The sequence below is a fragment of the Heterocephalus glaber genome, unplaced genomic scaffold (assembly GCF_053883595.1).
Source record: "Heterocephalus glaber isolate CG9 unplaced genomic scaffold, H.glaber_assembly_v1.0 deba00001472, whole genome shotgun sequence".
NCBI lineage: Eukaryota > Metazoa > Chordata > Mammalia > Rodentia > Bathyergidae > Heterocephalus > Heterocephalus glaber.
Window position 1 is genome coordinate 31,365,376 of NW_028258315.1, and position 22,652 is coordinate 31,388,027.

Here is a 22,652-nt window from a genome sequence, read left to right on the forward strand (position 1 = left end):
ATCAGTTGAAAATAATAAGCAATTGATGCGCCCATTTTTCTGGGGGAGAGGATCTTTCCTGAGTTTCTCCATGGAAGTAGTAGCTGAGCAATTAAGTCATGAATGCCGAAAGCAATTTTCCAGGTTTTAGCTCAGGTTTTACCATGTGTTATCATGGCCTGAGGCAAATGTCTAACTTCTTTTTCTTTTGGCTTTCTTATCAGTAAAACAAGAATGATAACAGTGATTAGGTTTGGGTGAGTTCTGCCATAGTGAGATTCTGCCCTGATTATTCTTTAGAATAATCTTATAGACATTTATGTATGATTACCATTTATTTCATGGAGCCAATATTTGTTAAATAAATAAGTCAAAACTCAAACAAGTCATAGGATTTCAACAATTAGCTATCAGTAAAACAGCCAGGAATGGTGCACACACCTGTAATCCTAGCACTCAGGGAGGCTGAGGTAGGAGGGTTGGCTCCAGTCCCAGGTCACCTGGGCTACACAGTGGGTTCAAGGCCAGCCTGATCTACATAATGAGACCTCATCTCAAAAAACAAACCCCCCTTGGTAAGCCAAGAACATTTTTCATGACTTTGAATTGTATCCCAAATACAACGGAAATTCTAGGTTTCAATTTAATTATCTTAATTGGATCTTACTTTCTAGACAGGGTCAGAAACTAATACTGCCTAATTCACTTAATTCCTAAAAATCACCTCTATTTTCTAATTTACCTTTGAAAGCCAAATCAAAGGAAAAATATCAACTTAGTTTAGACTACTCAGTGTTTTAACATGGACATTAACTAATTTCCATTTTTAGTTATGAGAAAACAATTTGTTCTCAACTAATTCCTTTCAATTTAAAATTATTTCTTATTTCTGTTTATTATGTAAATTTCCAAGATTCAAAGAATTTTAAAAATGTTTAACAGATTACTTTCCTCTCCTATATCTCATTTTAAAAAAGATGTATTAGTGGGCCAGGGATTTAGTTCAGTGGTTCCGGCACCTGCCTCGAAAGTGCAAGATCCCAAGTTCAATCCCCGGTACCAAAAAAAAAAAAAGATGTATTAGTAATTATCAAGTTTAGCTCTAATTCAACATTTTAAGCTGGTTAATATTGTTATTTAATAAAAATATTTGGGGCCATGAATCGAACTCAGGGCCTCACATTTGCCAGGCAGGTGCTGTGCTCCTGAGCTGCATTCCTGGTACCAAAAAAAAAAAAAGAAGAAAAAAATTTGTATTCTTAGGCAAAACCAAGCCAAACTTTAAAAAAAAAAAATCCACAAGACCAAACCAGAGCAAAAAGAAAGTAAAACCCTCCACACTTATTTGGATTTTCTGAATAAGTTTTTAAAAATCCTTGCACAAATGTCCCCCTCCTTTTTTTGGAAAGTAAATCAAAAATTTTTTTCATTCATTTCTTGCATTACATCCTTGGTCTGAGATTCTTTCTTATAGTCCTTTAAAACATTACATTCAAGTTCTTATTAATATTTGAAAGTTTTGCTAGCTTTTAGTACTAGTTATAGTAAAATTTTAATGTCTTATAAAAACGCTTTCCAGAGGAGCTGGGGGGGATGGGCAACAGAACCCCCCCCTCCCCTCCCGCTCCGCCGCCCCACCGCCCCCGGCGTGCCCCGGGCGACGCAGGCGCGTGCGCGGCGGGCGGTTGGCTGTCGGCGGTTGCGTAGTTGCGGTGCTGTGAGGTCTGCGGGCGCTGGCAAATCCCGCCTAGGATGTAGCGCGGCTGTGTCTGACTGCGCGTCTGACGCGAGCTCGGGTGATGTAGAGAGTAGGGGGCGGTAGTCCGGGGTGGTGGGAGAAGGAGGCGGCGAATCACTTATAAATGGCGCCCAAGCAAGATCCGGAGCCCAAGTTCCAGGAGGGTGAAAGAGTACTGTGCTTTCATGGGCCTCTTCTTTATGAAGCAAAGTGTGTAAAGGTTGCCATAAAGGACAAACAAGCAAAATACTTTATACATCACAGTGGTTGGAGTAAAAATTGGAACGAATGGGTTCCAAATATGTGGACACCAATCAACAGAAACAGCGAGAACTTCAGGAAGTCAATCAGGAGCAATATGCAGAGGGAAAGATGAGAGGGGCTGCTCCTGGAAAGAAGACATCTGGTCTTCAACAGAAAAATGTTGAAGTGAAAACAAAAAAGAACAAACAAAGAACCCCTGGTAATGGAGATGGTGGCGGTACCAGTGAGACACCTCAGCCTTCTTGGAAGAAGAGGGCCCGGGGAGATCCTACTGTTGAAAATGAAGAAACATTTATGAACAGAGTTGAAGTTAAAGATCCCTGAAGAGCTAAAACCGTGGCTTGTTGATGATTGGGACTTAATTACCAGACAGAAACAGCTCTTTTACCTTCCTGCCAAGAGGAATGTGGATTCCATTCTAGAGGACTATGCAAATTATAAGAAATCTCGAGGAAATACGGATAATAAGGAGTATGCTGTTAATGAGGGTGCAGCAGGGATAAAAGAATACTTCAATGTGATGCTGGGCACTCAGCTCCTCTACAAATTTGAGAGACCACAGTACGCCGAGATCCTTGCCGATGACCCTGATGCACCCATGTCCCAGGTGTATGGAGCACCACATCTACTGAGATTATTTGTACGAATTGGAGCGATGTCGGCCTACACACCTCTGGATGAGAAGAGCCTTGTTTTATTACTGAATTATCTTCATGATTTCCTCAAGTATCTGGCGAAGAATTCGGCAACCTTGTTTAGTGCCAGTGATTATGAAGTGGCCCCTCCTGAGTACCATCGGAAAGCGGTGTGAGGCCACTCTCACCTGTGTTTGGATCTTTGTCAACACGTTTTTGTTCCTCGTCCTTCTTTTGTACAAATGATGTACTTTGAAGATGTTAGTGTATAACAGAGTTGATGTTTGTTTTGATTTTAAACAGAAAATAAAAGAGGTTGCAGCTCCTTTTTTCTTTTTTCATTTCAAAGTTGCTACCAGTGTATTCAATGATGGACAACAAAGAGACATGGTGAGAGTGTTTTATTGCCTAGTTGACAAAGCTGCTTTTGAATGCTGGTGGTTCTATTCCTTTGAAACCACACACTTTTATAATACGTGTTAATGCTGTATGACAAAATGCTCTGATTCCTAGTGCCAAAGGCCCAATTCACTGTATATAACTGAACACACTCATCCATTTGTGCTCTTTTTTTTAAAACGGTGCTTAAAGAGCCCATCCTTTGCAAGTCATGTTGTTCCTTAGGCATTTTCTCTTTGCTCAAATTGTTGAAGAATGGTGAATTGTTTCATGGTTTTTGTAATTGTGGCTAATGCACATTTTAACATGATAAGATGCAATGCATTGTGTAGCTACAGTTTTCTGGAAAAGTCAGTCTTTTAGGAATTGTTTTTCAGATTCAATAATTTTTTTCTTTTAAAGCAAAATTTGAAGTTTAATTAAAATAAGAAGAGGGATACATTAAAATATTTTCTGATTACTGATTGTGAGACTCAAAGCACCCCTGAAACACTGGAGATCCAGCTTATTCTTGAGAGACATGAACCATCATAAGAAGTTTTCACTCTGAACTATTCACATTTTGTAGCAAAAGACCAAACAAATTTCTGCAAACACCCCTCTTTCTACAATATCTTTGCAAATAGGGTCTTCTCATAATTCCAAAGAAAACCAGCTTGCTTTCTTATTTCTTAGCCAATGGGCCTGTTAGTCTCACCCTAGAATCTCTTAAGAATCCAACCAGAAATTCCCAGGACACCAGTGGCTACTCCACTTGTCTTCCCCCAGGGGATGGTGTCTGTCTTCCTACAGGGGAGCTGCTCCTGGAGCCACTGTGCCAGTCAGCAGTACCAGGAAAGTGGGGTGGGGAGAAGGGGGAATGGAAGAACAAAAGGATAAGAATGAGGCTTTCCTGAACAACCCACAGCAAGGCAGAATGGTCCAGCTTTACAAACTACCCACTACAAACTCTAAAAACACACACCCAAAACTTTTGGGGAAGGAAAGAGCTGAGAAATTGGGGAGGGACACAAAGGACAATGACATCAAAAGGCAGACTTGGCCATGGAAATTTCTTACCTTCCCAACACTGGAAGATGTTAAGTTAAAAAGTTGCTGTTCAAAACTGTATCGAAAACATATCTAAAGATAGGTCTGCAGTCATCTTAAAAATAAAATGTCACTCTTCAGATAAGTGACATATCAGATACCAACACTTGAGGTATCTTTGGTGTAGGTTTGAAAAATGGCCTGGCAGAGGAAAGGGAAGGCAAAGAAGGGAGGGGGAGGGAAGAAAGGAAGGGGAGGTTTCAGAGTACAATGGGCATGGCAAGAAAGCTGGGAGGAACACAATTTTTAAATCCATGCTTATCTATCCCAGTAGCCAAACAAAGCAGACCCAAACATGGAAAAAAAAAAAAAGTTCTTTTCTCAGAACATTTCTAAAAGTTAACTTTAAATTCAAAATATAAGAAACTGTAAGCCAAGACAACAAATATCACAATGTTCAGTGGATTTTAAAATTGACTGGGACTGGGTACTCAAGTTGCTCGACAGCCTTTTAGGTATTATCTGGCAGAACCTAGGACCAGGCCTTACCCAGCAAATGGAAGGCAAAGTGCCTCTGTTACTTCATATGGACCTATTCTGGGGAGAGACAAAAATCGCCTGGGTAGCTCCCAGAAGGAGAGGTCTCTGCAGCAACAAGCTGCAGACAGAGAGGAAGGCAAAAAAACAAAGAACAGCTGGTTACTGAGGGCTCCCTCCCGTTGCAGTTTAAAAATATCTGCACAAATGTACAAAGTAAAGGAATGGGATGAGAAACTACAATACCAAAGACAGAAGACATTCCTCCCAAGGGAAAGAGCTGATGCAGATTTCCAAACAGTGTCACAGAGCAAAGCTACCACAGTTGCATAAATTATGCTGCTCTGTCCCTAAGGTCAAACACCTCAAGGTGAAAGGGAAAGCAGCTTTCTTCATGTTTATCATTTCCCCCTGCTGCTTTTAAAGATCCTGAACCCAGCACTGAAACATGGGTGGTATACAAGGAGACACAAGAATATGAATGATGAACCTGCCAAACCTCTGTATCCCTTCCCCAGATATTCCAGGCAGGCAGCTGCTGGTAGTGATTTAGATTTGAGATAAATTTGAGGGGGTACAGGGAGATTCTCAATAGAGACAGGACCAGAGAAGCCAGTTTAACTGTTTTCCTCAACAGACAGCTTAGCTCTATAGAAACACCCCTAGGGCCTTCAAGCTAATCTGTCCAGCTGGGCAGAGGACAGGAAACAGAAAAAACAGCCAGATACAGCTCATCTTCCTAGCATTTGGCACCCGAGGAAGAGGGGAGGTGGGGATGGCACTGGGGATTGCTAGTTCTGCCTCTGCCTTCCCACTGTCGGTCCTGTCGGCCATATCAGGTCCACACGAGTATCTGCATTGCTGCTTTTCTCCCATTCTTGCAGGAGGTCAGATGTCCATCTCAAACTGGGAATCATCCCCTGCAACTGCATGCTTCCTGTCATGATTGTTCAAGTTGTTCAAATTGTTTACTTCTACTTTGGAGTCTTCAATTAAGGTGCCAGGGCTAGTAACTCCTGGGATATTGGGCAGATGGCAGGGTGGGGTCTGAGCCATCGGAGAATTGCGACGATCCAACAGAAACTTTCTATCATAAATGATTCGAGTTCCTCCCGGCGTGTTGGAGAACGGCATTCCCCCAGGTGTGGTGCAATAGTCATGAGGTAGTTGCGCGGCGTCGCTCATGGGCACGGTGCGGGTGGGGATGGCGCGGCTCCGGCTGGGCTGGTGGCCGCTGCTGGCGGACTAGGACGTGGCTCCAGTGCAGGCTCTCGGCCTTGTCCGGCCGGTGGACGGCCGGGCGGCGGCGATTGCGGGGCCCAGGCGGCTCCGGCACCTCAGGAGGGCGGAAGGGCGCGCGCTCCGCTCGCTCCTCGCTCGCCTTCTCTCGCTCCTGCCGCCGCCCTCTCGGCCGCCGCCACCGCCGATTCTCAGACCTTCTCCACCAGCCCCAGTAGCAGCAGCAGCAGCAGCGGCGACAACGGCAACCGGAAGAATAAATTTTTTCTTTAAATTAAAAAAAAACACTTTCCATCATTAAAATTTGTAGTCATTTTCAGGGACCTTAATGAATTTGATGTCTTAAAGGCTTGTAACATGGTAGTGGCATCACTATTGACAGCTTTTTCTAAATTTCTGTAGAAACACATACAGATAAGCAAATTCAATATCCAGTTTCCAGCTATCTTTTTGTTTGTTTTTGGTACCAGGGATTGAACATGGGACCTTGTGCTTGCAAGGCAGGTGGTGGAACCACTGAGCTAAATCCCCGGCCCTTCCACCTATCTTTTGAATATTGATCTTTTCAGAATTTGGAAATACATTTTTGGTTCCTTATCCCCTAACTTACTGCATTGGGTGCTAACCCCTGGTTGAGTAATAGGGTAAAGATTAAATAAGAGATTACATATACATTTTAAGAGCTCAATTCCTAATTAATATTATCATGTAACTAGCTAAAATCTACTTCTGTTTTTTTTTTTTTGTATCGGGGATCGAACTTAGAACCTTGTGCTTTCGAGGCAGGTGTGGTGCCACTGAGCTAGATCTCTGGCCCCATTTTTGCTTTTATTGTCTATATTCAGGTGCTGACATAATTAGCCAGGTAAAATATAGACTGTTTTTGATAACTAAAAATATGCTGGGACACACTTGTCATCCCAAGTACTTGGGAGTACCAGGCAGGAGAATTCCAAGTTTGATTCCAGCCTGGGCAATTTTGGGACCTAGCAAGATACTATACAAATCTTAAAAGGGGAGGGGGGGGAGTGTTGCTTTTGGAATTTGTAGAGCAGATGGCACAAATTGAGTCAGTTGATATCTCCAGGTGTCAGATATCACAAAGAAAATGGTAACTTTTTTTTTTTGAGGTCTTACTATGTAGTTCAGTCTGGCCTTGAACTCACTATGTAGCCCATGTTAGCACACAGCAATCCTCCTGCCTCTGCCTCCGGAATTCTGGGATTAAAGGCGTGCACCACCACAGCTGGCTCTTTTGCATTCTCTTTGCGTTCTCTGAAATTACCTTGTACCTGGTGTTAGAGCCACATCCCACAGTCAAAATTCAGCTCACTGCCATGCACGGTGGCTCATGTCTGTAATCCCAGCACTTGGGAGGCTGAAGCAGAAGGATTGCCACAAGTTCGAGGCCAGCCTGGGCTATGTATAACTTCAAGGCCAGCCTGAACTACATAGTGAGACCCTGTCTCAGAAAACAAAGCAAAAATCAGCTCGTTTAATACAACCTATGTGGGTAATCATATGTTATGCCAAAGGTGGGTCTAAATCTTGAAATTTTCAAAGAATTTGAAGGAGGGAGGTAACAGGGCTCACCTTGGGGGAAAGTCCCCAATCTTCTCCAGAAAGCCAAAGGTCACCCCTACAGACCCCAGGTGTAGCAATACTGTGCTCCAGATTTGGACTTCAGTTTACATTCTGAAGAGCCTGACTAGCAGGACATAAAGAGTGACCTAATGATTTGCCACACACAACTAAGTCCACAGAATAACGTATAAAGTTGGCACGTCAATTTCTTACTGATATAGTGTAAGAGCTGGATATTTAGGTTCACACCCATCAGACTGTCTTTCAAAACCAAAAGAGAAGATTAAGATTTATTCTTAAATATCATCCATGACAATAATTAATTTATGTGCAACACTGAGACTATTACAATACAACCTTTACAAAAATTAGATAATGGGAACACATATCCCACAAAGTTTTAACCTACCACTGCCCCAAAACTTTCTTTGTAAAGGCTAAGAATGATCTCTATTTTGATGATTAATTTTCAGGCCTCATCTTAGATGTAACACTGGCAGTGTTTGATACAGTGCGCCATTTCTCTTTTTTTTCCCCCTTAAATTCTTTTATTGGTACATTTTAGGTATACAATATGTTTACATTTATCATTGGGTGCTTGTACCTGTACATGATGTATCTTGGTTCTTATTTTTTCCCCATTACCTGTGCACCCTTCACCCCCTCCATCCTTCCCTATTTACAAAGACTTCGTTTCCAATTTTTTCTTTTCTCATAATTTTTCCTTTCCCTTCTTTCCTTTCCCCTTCCCCTCCCATCACCCTTACCCCTTTGGACCTTTTCTTCCTATTTCAAATTATCAATTATTCTTTATTCATCTTTGTATGAAGATGAATCTGCTGAGAAAGAAGCCTCAAATAACCAAGAGGTTGTTTGGAACTTACACTCTAAACTGGGCTTGGGGTTGATGAGCTCAATGAGGCTTATGATCCTATAATATAGTAATTACTCTCAGCATCACATTTCCTACTTACAGTAGTATTTGGAGAATAGGAGGTTATGTTGCCCAGGGCCAGCAAAAGAAAATCAGTGCTGGTCTTTTGACTCCAAGTTCCAGGCTTCTAACACTTCAGAGCTGGTGCAGGACAGCGCAGTGGAGCACCCTGACTTGAACTTGGAGGAGCCCCTAAGCCGCGCTTCAGGACCAAGGCAGAGATGCTCCTGGTCTCTGTGGAGACCTGGTATCCAGGACTACGTTTCCCAGACGGCTTCGGAACTAAGCCTCCACCGGTTGGCTAATACTGACAGCCAGTACAGTGGCGTGCTGCTCCTACAGACCAATCACAGCCAAGAGAAGGCGGGCTCTCGCGTGGGGCTGGATCTCGTGCAGAGGTAACGGCGCGAGGGCAGCTCCAGCTACGTACTCCATGCGTGCCAGGCGGCGCCGTTTGCGCCGAGGACCCGAGGTGTGCCTGGAAGTAGCACGTGCCCGTCGGAAGTCCTCTTACGAAGGGCACGCCACCAGATCCTGGCCGGCTCCTTGGCGGGCGCCGCCTGCGGCAGTAAACTGTGGAGAGCGCGTCCTCCCCGCTGCGTCCCGTGGGCTGGAAGGAGAATTGAAGTCATGTCCCCCGCGCTGTACGATCTGCCGCAGTCCGGTAAGGCTGCGACCCGGTCGCCGCCATTCGGTAGTGTGGCGTGCGCGTGTGGACTCCCAGCCCCAAGTGTCCTTCTGGGGTTTCTCCGCCGCCTGCAACTTCTTTAAGAAATCGGCCAGGATCCCCGAGGCCGCGTTTCTTGCTTTGTTGTCCTCCTCAGCCCGGAGAACCCGACCGGGACTCCGCTCCCTTACGCCGGAAATACGCACTCGACCTCAAAGCAATTACATTTTTAGGTTCGGAGCGACGTATTCCAACAGGGCCCGCCAGAAGTTTTGCGTGATGTAACGTTCTTGTTCAGTAAATGAACGTCTACTGCCAAAAAAAAGCTCGGGCTGAGACCGATACCCAGAGGACTGTTGAAAACGAGGATGGAACAGTTACGTATTTTCCGCTTCTACAAACTCCAGTTTGCTCAGTCTCTGTGTTAAAATAGATCAGCAGGCCCCACCTCCATATACTCGGCACGTCTGGATGGGAAGTCGTCATCTCATTTGGCTCAGGGATCAACAATGAGAAAAAGCTGGTTTAGAATAACGGAGTATCATTTCAGCTTTACAATGAGCTCCGGGTCTCTTATAATTTGTGGGCAAATACCTCATTAAAATGTGTGAGGCGTGTGGCGGGAGATGTAGAATCAGTAGTAAGGGCCGCCGTAGCTATCCAGTGACAGGATGCTTGGCTTCACGTGGAGTGTGAATACTAAATTCATAACCCAGAAGGAAATTTATCTGGTGACCCTATCGATTCTAGGGTCCTCATAGACTTGTTTTTGAAAGTAGTGGGACTGTGGCTGAGAAACATAGCACTTGCTTGTTAACAGGAGACATGCTTCTCTCATAGGTATATCATAGGTATTTGAATACTCATGGCTTCAAGGCTTCCACCTTTCTATTTACTTTTAAAAAGGAAAAGTGATTTCTGTTTTATCTGAATGTAGGCACAGTGCTTTTGAAGATTTAGAATATTAAATGATCATCTTACAGAAGATGAAAGGAAAGTTGCTCAGTGTTTGGACTTAGCCCATCTCCTCACCCCAGTGGTATTTGCCCTTGAGCACTAAGTGAAGTTTAACCAAGTTTAGGGCCCCTTAAGAGCTCTGAGTCAGACCTGTGGGCCTAGAAAAGACCTTAGATGTATTCTTGCTGCTTTCAGGTTTTGTCTTGTTTTGTTTGATACCAGGGATCGAACTCCGGACCTTGTGCTTGTGAGGCAGGCATGGTACCATTGAGCTAAATCCCTGGCCCTACTTACAGTTTTTAACTTCCTAAAAATTGTTAGTTATCGTTGTCCAGTTTTGTGGGTGTGTGTCCCGTAATGTTGAGTTTCTTTTAATTTCATTTTGTGCTGCTAGGCACATGCTCTACCACTGAGCTATACCCCAGCCCCATTAGGTTCAGTCTTTTTTTTTTTGGCAGTATTGAGGCGGGAAAGGAGGGGCAAAATGCCTGGTAAAGTGGGGTAGCCTGTTAATTACAAAGGTTCAAGACACACGCAGATAGTTGCCAAAGTCCTGCAGGTGAAACCAATTAGAGAGCGCCATCTCAGTTCTTACTAGAACTGGAGCAGGTTTCTTTTGATAGGATGGCCTGGACCTCTCTTCAACCTGAGGAGTGGGAGATACAGATGACAGCTACCTTTGAGCTGGGGCTACTGTGCTCTTTCACAGTACTACACTTGGTCTTAGCCAAAAGGCTGAAAAGCGATGGGTTTTTTTTTTTTTTTGTACCGGGGATCAAACTCGGGTCCTTGTGCTGGCGCAGCTGGCAGTGAAACCACTGAGCTAAATCCCTGGCGCGATGGGGTTTTTTTTTTTGTGTGTGTGTGTGTGCCTGGGATTGAACTCAGGACCTTGTGCTTGCCAGACAGGTGATGTGCTGCTGAGCTAAATCCCCAGCTCTTTCACAGTAGAGTATACTTCTTTTCCTAGTTTTAGTTGGCCCGAACTTACTCTGCAGAGCATTTTTTTTTTTTTTTGGTACCAGAAATTGAACTTGGGTCCTTTGTGCTTGCACAGCAGGTGGTGAAACCACTGCCACTGAGCTAAATCCCTGGCCCAGAGCATGTTTTCTTTTCATACCTTTTTTTCCCCCTTACCTTTAATGTAAAACTTCACTACTTTTTACACTTGTCTTGACCAGTTGTATGTTCAGGACAGAAAGAACGTGGAAACCACCTGTAGGAGACTCCAGAATCCCAAGACCAGGATATTGGGAATTGAATCCAGGGACTTCTTATTGAGCTGTATTGCCAGCCTATTTTCTGTTTTTTTTTTTGAGACATGGTGTCATAAGTTGCTAAGTCGCCCAGGTTGGGCTCAAACTTGGGATCCTCCTGCTTCACCCTTCCAGAATGCTGGGATGATAGCTTTTTTTTTTTTGGTACCGGGGATCGAACTTGGGTCCTTGTGCTTGTGAGGCAGGTGGCAGAACCACTGAGCTAAATCCCCGGCCCTGAGATTATTTAGACCTGTACCTTGAACTATAGTTCAGGTGGGCCTTGAACTCACTATGTAGCCCTAGATGGCCTGGAACTTGAGATAATCCTCCTGCCTCAGCCTCCTGAGTGCTGGGATTATAGGTATGCACTACTATGCCGGGCTGTGGAATCTTTTTATTTCTTTTTTGTTACAGAGTCTCTCTTTGTCCTGCCTCAGCTTCCTAAGTGCTAGGACCAAAAGTGTGTGCCCCCACACTGGGTCTGGCTGTGGAATCTTGATGGAGTTTATTTAATGAAAAACGGAATTCTGAATCTCAAGGTTGGGCCTTAAGGTCTGTGACCTCAAACCTTGGTTATGCCCCCTGGGGAACATGGCTAGTAGGCTAGAAAATACTTTCTTTGAGAACATTTCAGCTATAGCTTCCATTTCTTGATCTTATCCTTGCTTAGTACATTTGTGATGAAAAATTGTTGAAAGAATGAATATATGATCAAGTGAATTAATATCAGCCTAATCCTTCTAGGGCTTATTAAAATCAGGTAGAAATAATATTTTTCAAAAATGGAATAATACACTAGCAAGAGATGACTACAAAGTACAGTAAGTAAGTGCAAACTAAAATTAGAAGTCCAAAAATAAAAAGTATCATGTAAGGGACTTGGAGAGCAGAAGATAGTATAGTCTTTACTATAATGAAGGCAGGAAACTGCTGAGAAAGCATTGAGATCATATGCTTATGTGCAGAAAAGAATTTTCCTTGCCCCATTTGGCATGGTGGAAAGGGAAATTCCAGGTAAATCAAACCTGCATGGATGAGGTTAAGGAAATATGTACCTGCCACTGCAATTTATTACTTACACTCACATATTGGGAGCTTACTGGGTTTTGCCTTCATCTTGTCGTTCTTTAGGGTAGTTCTTAAAGGCGGTGCTGACTCATGTACTTCAACATGTGATTGGTGCTGTAACCTGTTAATCCTATGTTTGTTCTTCGGAATACAATTTTATTAGCTAAAAAATAAAATGCTAGTGCAACAAAAGGAGATTGGCTAGATCCACTCAAATGGAACTAGTGTGTGACCTCTTGGGTTTACTAGTCAAGAATATTTTATTTATTTATTTTAAGGCCTGTAGTTCAGGGCTCTCTATGTAGTTCAGGCTGGCCTTGAACTCAAAGGTCTCTCAGCCTCTCAAGTCCTGGGATTATAGGCGTGTACCACCTTGCCTGGCTTGATGTTTCTCTGTTTTGCTAAAAGCAGAGAAATCTTATCCAAGACCCCATAGCTACTTAGGGGAGCTGAGACTAAAACCCAGATTTCTTAGCTTTTCTCACCCTGCCACGTTTAGCTAATCCTGTAAAACTATCAGTGTTTATTAGCTGATAGGACTCACTTTGTGGAGTGTCCAAATTGTTGCTACATCTGAATTTGCTTTGACTATAGATAGAAATGACTGGACTGGGGCTGGGGGTTTAGCTCAGTGGTTTTGCCACCTGCCTTGCAAGCGCAAGGACTCAAGTTCTATCCCTGATACCAAAAAAAAAAAAAAAAAAAAATGACTGGACCATTCATTGCCTGATTATTGCTAGTCTTTCTATTAGACATCTCCTTCAGCCCTTCCTTCTTGTCCATATTTCCTAAGAAGTGATTTCCTTTGGTACTTGAAATACTACTGGATTTTTTTTTCTGCTCTACTGTGAACTGAACATAAAGCCTTTTCATTGAACTATATCCGTAGCCCATTTTATAGTTTTTATTTTGAGACAGGGTCTTTCTAAGTTGCCCAGGCCAGGCTTGAACTTTTGGTCCTGCATCAGCCTCTGAGTGCTGGGATTACAGGTGTGTGTCACCACGCTGGGCTTGGTTGCTGGATCTTAACTTTATTCATTTGTCAGGAAATATTTTCTCACACTTGTAAGCTCAGTAAACACAGCCAGTGAGCTGGCTTTGAGAAGGAATAGAAAAAGAAATATACATAATATACTTTGGGATAGAAACCAGAACTTGGGGTTTTCCTTACAGGTCACCAGAGCAGCCTCCCTTGAAGTGTGCTTGCAGTGAGTCACTGAGAATAATTCTGTGGGCACCACTTAGCTCCTGTTGCTATCTTATGTGCCTGAGAGACTGGAGTGTAATACAAGGCAGGGTTGGAAGTGTGGACCCAATGCTAGCTAATAAATATTCTTAAATTAGTGGTTTGGGTTTTAATTGACCTTTGCCTCTTCTTTCTTGTTTGATCTCATATTTTTGTCGTTTCAGTTAAGGAAATATTTATGAACATTTAGGTGTCAGGTACTGTCCTTGGTGTTGCTAGTGGTAAAGATAAATTGGTCTACACAGTGTTTTCCTCCAAGGAATAGCTTAGAACCAGCTCCATTTGATTTGAGCTTTGTTCCCTTCTCAGGGAACATAGAAAAGTTGACAAGACAGGTTGGTGTCATTGTGGTTTGTTTGAATAATTTATTTTAACTTTGGTAGGCAGCAGAGAATAGTTGAAGGTCTGTATGGAGCAGGGGAAGCAAGTGGTTTAACATTGTTCTCTTGGTGTTGCTTGTGGTGGTACATGGCTGTAATCTCAGCACTTTGGAAGGCTGAGGCAGGGGGATTGTAAATTTGATATACACATATGTACATACATGAATGGCTGAGAATGTAGCTCATTGTGAAGGCCCTGGGGTCCATCCCTGGTACTGCCAAGACAAACAAAACTCTTGGAAAATTAATCTAATAACGATGCATGTGATGAATTATAACAGAGTGACCAGGTATGGTAGAAATCTCTTACCTTTGTAGGATACTTGATAATTTATAAAGCAATTTCACATGTACAGTATGTGTACAAACTGAAGCTCAGAGAGGATTTGTGCTGCCTGACATACGTAGTAAGGTCTTGAAAAAGGGTTGGCAGTGGGATGGAATATTGGGTCAGGGTGAATGGCATTTTGGAGGCCAAATCTATAGGGTTTAGGATTTGAGTAGATTTGGTTATCAGAGAGAACAAAGAGGAAGATAATACTGAGATTTTAAGGTTAGGCTTCTAGGAAGGACATTGCTGTTCACAAAATGGGGAGATCAGACAGGCAGTATAGCAAATTTGGTATTGAATATTAGATTGAAAAGCAAGTGAGTATGCTAGGTGGCATTATCAGATGCACAGTTTGAAATCTGGGTGCAAGACTGGGGCCAGGAAGTTTTGGTAATTAGTAGATGATTGGTGACTTTAGAAGGTAATTTTAGGAGACTGGTGGAAGAGAAAGCCACGTCCAGAAAGTAAGTAATCTGTGGGTACTGAGGTACAACTCCTAGAGGTTGGAAGGGCTAGATGGGAGAGCAATGGGAGATATCAGAGTGGTGGTGATCATGTGCAGAGAGAAGGAAATGGAGCAAGCTGCCAGATGATTTTGAAGTGGAGAGGGGGTGAATTTGAGGAGCTTCCAACTGAAGATCTTTGTACCAGATTAGGCTAAATCATGTGTAAAGTGAAGAGAATAGGAAGGACTTGGTGCTAAAAGAAAGCAGAGGCTGGGATGGTAGATGTCGGAAGTAGAGCAGGAAGTCAGGGAAGGATGAACCAAAAAGACTCAACATTATGAAGTGACTCTGATCAGCATAGTTTGTAATTTCCCAGTTTTTAGAAATCAGAAAGTAAGATTAGAAGGGGTGAGTGCGAAGTGGAGCCTTCTCAGGGCCAGAAATTGGAAATCAAGGAACAAGGAGAGAGTTGGGAAATTTGAGGGTGTTTGCTGGTTATTTCATAGAAGAAGCAGAGGTAAATGAGTAAAACCTGTTTGCAGGCTGTTAGTAATTGTGCCAGTGGTTGGGGGAGATGATAGTAAAAGTGTGCACTTTAATTGTCCGTTTGGAATCATTGATGGTTTTCAGTTATCCATGCTAAATCTTCCTATTAAGGAAGCATCTCACAGAATTAATAAGGAAAGATCCTGAGGACCTTCTCTGGCAGCCTCGCCTAGGCTTGTGTTGCTTGGCTCACTGCAGCCTGTTTTCCTCCTCTTTGAAATAGGACTGTCTAAGCTTGCTTTTATGTTGGTGGGTGCTTCACTGCTGGTTTTGTGCTGTGCACAAAATGTTATTGTGTTTATTGTTATGACTTAATGATGCTCTGAGGCAGCATTTTTTTTTTTGGTGCTGGGGATCGAACTTGGGACCTTGCGCTTGCGAGGCAAGCAGTGGAACCACTGAGCTAAATCTCCAGTGAGGCAGCATTTTTCTAATGTTATAGAGTAATATGTAATAATATGAGCATCTTTTTTGAGTTCTTCTTACTCCCTATTGTGAATTATTATAAATCACTCTAAATTCCCCCTCCATGCATCTTTTTCACCTTTAATTCCTTTTTTTTTTTGATAACGGGGATCCAACTTAGGACTTTGTGCTTGCAAGGCAGGCGGTGGCACCACTGAGCTAAATCTCTGGCCCTTTTTCTTATTTTTTTTTGAGACAAGGTCTCATTGTGTAGCCCAGGCTGGCCTCAAACTTGCAGTGATCCTCCCTCTTCAGTATCTTGAGTGCTGAGATTACCAGCATGTGCCTGGCTCTAAAATACAATTTTTATTTAAAGGCGATATGAAGAAGACACTTCAGGATGAGATTGAAGCCATTCTGCAGAAGAGGATTATGGTGCTAGATGGAGGGATGGGAACCATGATCCAGCGATACAAGCTGAGTGAAGAAAGCTTTCAAGGTCAAGAATTTAAAGATCATGCCAGGCCACTGAAAGGAAACAATGACATTTTAAGTATAACTCAACCTGATATCATTTACCAGATTCATCAGGTAAGTTATTCCCAGGTTTTTATACATTCATTCAAACTGCTGTTTGTACTAATGTTAGACCACTGTGGTATGTATGTATTTATTTGCACATAGAAGAGATAAGTAATTTATTACAGAAGAAAGAAATGATTTATTCAGAAAGCAGGTGTTGGACACCAAATAAAAGTCATGCATTATGTTGGGCATTTGGGATAAGCAGATGAGCAAGGTAATTTTTCCTGCCTTTGAGGCATTAAACTACAGCAAAACTCAAAAAACCCAGGACAAATTTAGGGATTTCACATTTACTGTCTTATTTAAGTTACAATAATAGCCCTTATGAAGAAATACCAAAAGGTGTTGTCTTAGTTGGTTTGGGCTGCTATAACATTACCATAGACTAGGTGGCTTAAACAACATCTATTTCTTGCAGTTCTTGGGAGTGAGCAGTCAATGACTGAGATGGTAGTAAACCTTGTCTGCTCTAGACAGTCTTCCAGTTTATCATCTTTCAGTCATTATCTCCAGTCCTCACGTGATGGAAAGCAGAAAGAGGAAGCAAGGTCTTGTGTCTTTTTTTAAGGGCACTGCTGTGGTCTGAATATTTGTGTGTCCCTCAGATTCATATGATAAATCCTAATACTTGGTTTGGTGGTGTTGGGAGGTACCCTTGTAAAAGAGTCCTAAAGAACTTGTTCACCCCTTCCTTCTACCATGTGAGGACACAGTGAGAAGATGGCTGTCTGTGGAGTAGAAAGTGGGCTCTTGCCTATTATAAAATCCCAAGACATAACTACCATTCACATATTCTAGTTTATACTTTTAAAAAATCTAAGGATAGAAAACTAAATTAAATTGGGTTTATATTGTTGCATAATTTGCATTTTTTACTTTTTTCATGAGCATTAAATGTTCACAAACATAGTTTTATAACTTCAGTGTCTGTTCTCTGTATTATTTACCTATCTAATCTCCTTATTTGTAGGCATTAAAGTGGTTTTCATGCTCTTTCAAAAACTTTTTAAAATTCATTCTTATAAAACAAACTCCATAGATAAGAATAAATTTCCATTTACTACTACAACAAATTGCTATTTTTTCCCCCAGAGATAACCACTATTAGTTGGTGTCTTTCTGGATCCTTTTGTTATATGTTTATACGTGCATGTATGTATGTATTTATATAGAAAATTCAGTACTGTTTGTGGATTATATGTTTTAGTCTTAATGGTATCATGCTATACATATTTTGGTTTTTTACTCATTACTCTGGAAGATCTTAACATGTCAGTATAAGTAAATATACACAAGGTTTTTAGCTGTCATACAGCGTGTAAGAAAATAGACATGGAATTTACTGATAGTATTTAGGTTGTGACTTAGTGTTATAGGTGTATAATATAAAATTATTATTAATTTTCATTTTCTAGCTATTTTGCAAAGAAAAGTCATTAGGAATGGTTGCGTTTACTCACTATTAGAAAATGAAGGGGCTTGAGAAATTATAGGGTACTAGTCAGGTAGAAGTTGAGATGATGTCCTAAAAGTGAAAGCAGGAAGATGGGTTTCCAGCAGGAGAACAGTAGGGCACTAAAGTTCTCAGGGTTCTTTCTGATAAGGGTGCAGATCTGGATGAGAGGGACTAGGAGATATGGACTGAAAAAAACTGGTTAGAATTTGAGATCTCAGAGATAGTGCAGTATCAGGTTGTACTGTAGCAAGGAAGAAAGGTAAAGGAACAGAAATGCTGTTTGAGTGCCCAAGATATACCTGATACTTAACAAAGAGCCACATTGTTTTCAGAAGAGGACTGTTAACACTTTCAGATGAGGATACTGAGATTCAGAGTTTAAGGGACTTGACTTGAATTTAAGCTTGTTTGTTGAACCACTTGCCTTTCTGTGAAATCCTTACACTTTCCTGCATCCCGGCTCTAATGCAGTTTTACTCTTGGTGAGTGGTCCAAATGTTGGTGGTGGTGATGAAAGGACATGCTTATTGTTGGAGGACAGGAACTCTAAACTCAGAAGAATTGATATTATTTATTTTTTTTTGTTGATATTATTGTCTCTTGTTGCAGGACTACTTGCTGGCTGGGGCAGATATCGTTGAAACAAATACTTTTAGCAGCACCAGTATTGCCCAAGCTGACTATGGCCTTGAACACTTGGTAAGAATTCCATGTTTTATCTAAGATGCATATAAGCATTTGCTGCATTGATCGTTGATACTAGGAAAGTCGCCTGAAGCTGCAGTCAAGCTGATGCCTACTTAGCTGTTGTTTGTGGTAAGATGGGGATATTGGTTTGAATTTCTTCTGGTTTTAAGTACAGTAGGCCATTCATTTTACAACTAGTTTTTTTTTGTGGGCAAGTACTAATCAAATAAAATGGTACTTATTGTACAATGGCTTTTGATAAAGGCATAATCATTGGTTGTGTGCACATGTAGACAGTATGTAAATAAATGGTCATGACTATGTTCCAGTAAAACTTTATTTACAAAAATGTGCAGGAACTAGGTTTGACCAATGAACAGTAGTTTGCCAGATCTTATTTAGGACATGCCAGTTACTTAATTATCTTAATGTGGGGAGCCATGGCACGTAGGACCATAGAGAAGGGGATTGTGAAAATTACAAATCTAGGACCACTGATCTGGTATGTGGAGGATTTCTGAAAGGCCACTAGCATCCTTAACTTGTAGGCCACACTTTGTGCATGTACACATTTTATTTCCTAGTAAGATTCATGGTTCTTTATCAATTTTTTTTTTTTTTTGGTGCCAGGGATTAAACTCGGGACCTTTTGCTTGCGAGGCAGGTGGTGATACCACTGAGCTAAATCCCTGGCCCATCTTTATCAAATTCTAATGAGATTAATAATCTATAAAAAGTTTAGAATGACATACCAGCCATTGTACAATGGAGGAAGTCAAGGCCAGGGGAAGTTGTGGGAGCTGCCTGGTCAGGCAGTGACAAAGCTACTTTTAGAATGCAGGTCTTCTGCTTTTACAGCCTATGTTTTCCCCATTAACATACTGTTTCTTAATTTATATATTATTTAATATATAAAGCTTATTCTGTGACATGCTAGAATGTCCAGAGGTTGTCCTTTTTAGCAGCTGGCTCAGAGTTTAAGAGAAGATCATAAATAAAAACAATTACCAAAGACTCTTGCCATTTTCTGCTTTCAAGGATGCTTTCAAGGATGGGGCAACTGGTAGAATTTGGCTGTGATTTCACTCAGCCTCAGATTAGTTCATTTAACATTTCCTTACTGAATATAATTGGGTATTAGATGGTTATAGATTCCTTATTCCATAGAAAAGCAGGACAAACTAATGCTAGTGGTTGATGTGTTAGGCCTACCGGATGAACAAGTGCTCTGCAGATGTGGCAAGAAAAGCTGCTGAGGAGATAACGCTTCAGACAGGTAACAGATGTTTGCCTTCCTTTCTTGTATCTGTGGTTTCTCTGATATTCTCAGCTATTATGTACTGTTCTTATTGGAATTTTTACTTATGTGACCTTTAGCCTGTGAGCAACTATACATACAGTATTTTAACTTATTTGTAGGTAATTTCTCTGCTTTTTTAAAATAATGAAACATTCAGTATCACTCTGAAGTGATGCTATCCCTGTGGACCTTGGACTCTGGCTTTATTCTTTTACTCTGCTGGTGTTGATAGCCTGACTTTTTAGCTATGCCCATGATTTTCCTGTGTGTTTAGAGCTGAAATGATTTCTCTCCTTTTGGAAGCACATCATCAGGTTATTAACAGCTGGCTGATTTATTATTTTGGCTATCATTAGGATATTTGATCTCATTCTTCTAAAGCTGCCCTCCTCTCCGTGATTGTCTTATTTAGGCAGAGAGATTGCCTTTGGAGCATTTTTTTCTTTACAGTACTGATGACCTTGACAGCTGTGCAGCATATGGAAGATTGTGGCATTAGATTCAGTCTTGGTGGAACTTGGAAAGTGACTCTTGACATAGTTAACCTCCTGACTGGTTGCCATCAGAACACTTGGGCACTAGCTTGTAGGAGGCTTTGAGTGAGGGAAAGGAGTAGAAGAAATATATGGAACTCCTTAAAATTTGGAAATGTGAAGTTATTGCCAGTAGGAAAGATGTAAAACAAAATTGTTAAGAAGCTAGTTGCAGCATACTAATGAAGACCAAAGCAATTTATAAGAATTCTGTTCTTGAGTGATAATGTTTAAATCCATGGAAATGCATAGACTATTTCTCCAGTAGAAAGGCAGGGCAGAGGATATTGAACCAATGTAAGCAGTGAGAGATAAGGATGTTTTTCTTGTACCTATATTATCACTCAATTTCAGGGAAGATAAAGAATATTTGGGTTTATAACTTGCTCATAGGGTTATCAACTAGTTAATGACCTTTAGTCAATTATAAGCCATATCCCAGGTTATTGAATGACTAAAATAACCAAAAGTCATGCATAGTACATTCCTGGCTTCAGTGATGATATGCAAATGAACACAAATAGCAGCCATTTTATAAGCACCTCGATTCTGGCCCAGAGGGAAGGTTATTAAAGTAGTAACATTCCATCTGCTTCATACTTGAATATCAGACTTAATAGTTGTTAATTTTGCAAAAGGCATGCTGTGCAGTGCTAGAGAGTGTATCAGGTTGAATGCTCCTGTGAGGCACATTTTTATGTTCAGGGCCTTCAAGATTTTCAGAGTATTAAAAGAGAATTTGTCCAAACGAAACTATAGCAATAGGAAAGGATTATTTACAGAAACACTTTGAGGTCAGATGTCTTGAGAATTGAGTTTTTTTGGAATTAGATTAGTGATATATTTACATATACATGATTTCCTCGGGGCATGTGGGAGGACTCCCCTATAACTAAAAATATATTAGCAGAATCTGTGAATCATCCCACTAAGTGGCAAAAAGACTATAAATAGCCTTTTATTAGTTCAGTAGAAGTCAAGTTTTTTTTTGTTTTTTTTTGTTTTATTTAAAAATTTTTTTTTTGGTACCGGGGATCGAACTCGGGTCCTTGCACTTGTGAAGCAGGCGGCGGAACCACTGAGCTAAATCCCTGGCCCATTCGAAGTCAAGTTTTATCATTCAATAAATTCAGAAAAATATTGGGGCGCTTAGAGCTTTTTGAATTTCAGCGTTGTAGACAAAGGATATATGTCTTTGTTATTTTCTTGTTGCTGAGACACAATACTCGACACAGTTGTAAGGAGGAAAGTTTATAGCGGTTTCAGTCCGTATTCCACTGGCCCCAAGGCAGTGCAGTATGGGAGAGGAGGTACAGCTTGTGGGATGTTGGCAGCAGAAGCTGAGAGGAATCAAGGGAGGAGGTAGAGGGATACACCTTTCCTGGTCACGCCTCCAGTGATTCACCTCTTCATACCAGGCTTCACCTCCTAATATCGAATTTAGCCATAAACTCATTAGTGGACTCTTCCCACTGATGAATATCACACCCTATAATCTTTTTTTTTTTTTGGTACTGGGGATCAAACTCAGGCTTGCGCCTAGTGAAACCACTGAGCTAAATTCCCGGCCCTACACCCTATAATCTTATGAGTACACGAGGCTTTGGAGGGACTAGTTATAAACCATAACAAAGGATTATAATGCTGTGTTCTGGGAAAGGTCTGATGGTCTGTTGATTCACAGCAAAGAGATTGAGGTATTTAGAGATTTCACACTTGTTTTTCTTTTCCCGAAGGAATCAAGAGGTTTGTGGCAGGAGCTCTGGGTCCAACTAATAAGACACTATCTGTGTCCCCATCTGTGGAAAGACCAGATTATAGGAATATCAGTGAGTATTTATCACATATAATTTGGGTCTTGCTGCGGTGCTTGAGTAATCTGTAAATCTCTAAAATAGAACCGATTACAGGATTTACCTCAGGGATATTGTAACTTTATTTGAGGGTTTATAGCAGTGCCTGGAATACAGTAGACATCTAAATAAGAAGCTTATAGATAGATGTACATAATGATGTGTTAGTGTTTTTTTTTTTTTTTTTTTTTTTTTGGTACTGGGGGTTGAACCTGGGTCCTTGCGCTTGCAAGGCAGGTGGCAGAACCACTGAGCTAAATCCCTGGCCCCTAGTGCTTCTTTATCAGTGCTGGAAATAAAAGCAATCGAAATAAAGTTTTAAAGTGAGAAGATGAGCAAATTTGGTTACCAACTCTTGGTCTATTATAAAGTAGCCTGCTATATCCCCATGTAATTTTTTTTTTTTTTGGTACCAGGGATCGAACTCGGGTCCTTGCGCTTGCACAGCAGGCGGTGAAACCACTGAGCTAATTCCCTGGCCCTCCCCATGTAATTTATCAGAAAGCAGTCCAAATTACTTAAACATACTAGTGTTACAAACTATCATATGTAAATGTGCTTTATTGAGATTTGACAAAATCTAGGAATCTAGGTT

The 22,652-nt window shown here is 41.4% G+C and overlaps 1 protein-coding gene, 1 non-coding gene and 2 pseudogenes across 5 annotated transcripts in view; 2 read left to right on the forward strand and 2 right to left on the reverse strand.

Moving 5' to 3' along the window:
- The first annotated feature begins 1,683 nt into the window (after positions 1-1,683).
- On the forward strand, positions 1,684-2,942 carry LOC101721277 (mortality factor 4-like protein 1 pseudogene; annotated as a pseudogene).
- A 2,331-nt stretch (positions 2,943-5,273) lies between these two features.
- LOC101716798 (eukaryotic translation initiation factor 4E-binding protein 2 pseudogene) lies at positions 5,274-5,826 on the reverse strand (annotated as a pseudogene).
- Positions 5,827-6,122: 296 nt separating this feature from the next.
- Positions 6,123-6,258, reverse strand: LOC147826304 (small nucleolar RNA SNORA33). The gene has a single exon (XR_015439651.1). It is a non-coding gene; the product is annotated as a small nucleolar RNA SNORA33 (small nucleolar RNA).
- A 2,485-nt stretch (positions 6,259-8,743) lies between these two features.
- The window catches only part of Mtr (5-methyltetrahydrofolate-homocysteine methyltransferase), a 113,214-nt gene continuing 99,305 nt past the window's right edge, over positions 8,744-22,652 (forward strand). For 2 of the 4 annotated variants that reach the window (XM_013075807.3, XM_021266365.2), the window contains exons 1-5: positions 8,793-9,002; positions 16,020-16,234; positions 18,294-18,383; positions 19,578-19,647; positions 21,941-22,033. In XM_013075807.3, coding sequence (XP_012931261.1) covers positions 8,969-9,002; positions 16,020-16,234; positions 18,294-18,383; positions 19,578-19,647; positions 21,941-22,033 — 502 coding nt within the window. In that variant the 5' untranslated portion in view covers positions 8,793-8,968. Of the gene's footprint in view, positions 9,382-16,019; positions 16,235-18,293; positions 18,384-19,577; positions 19,648-21,940; positions 22,034-22,652 lie in introns of all 4 variants that reach the window. The other 2 variants (XM_004854601.4, XM_004854602.4) reach the window with 2 other exon arrangements.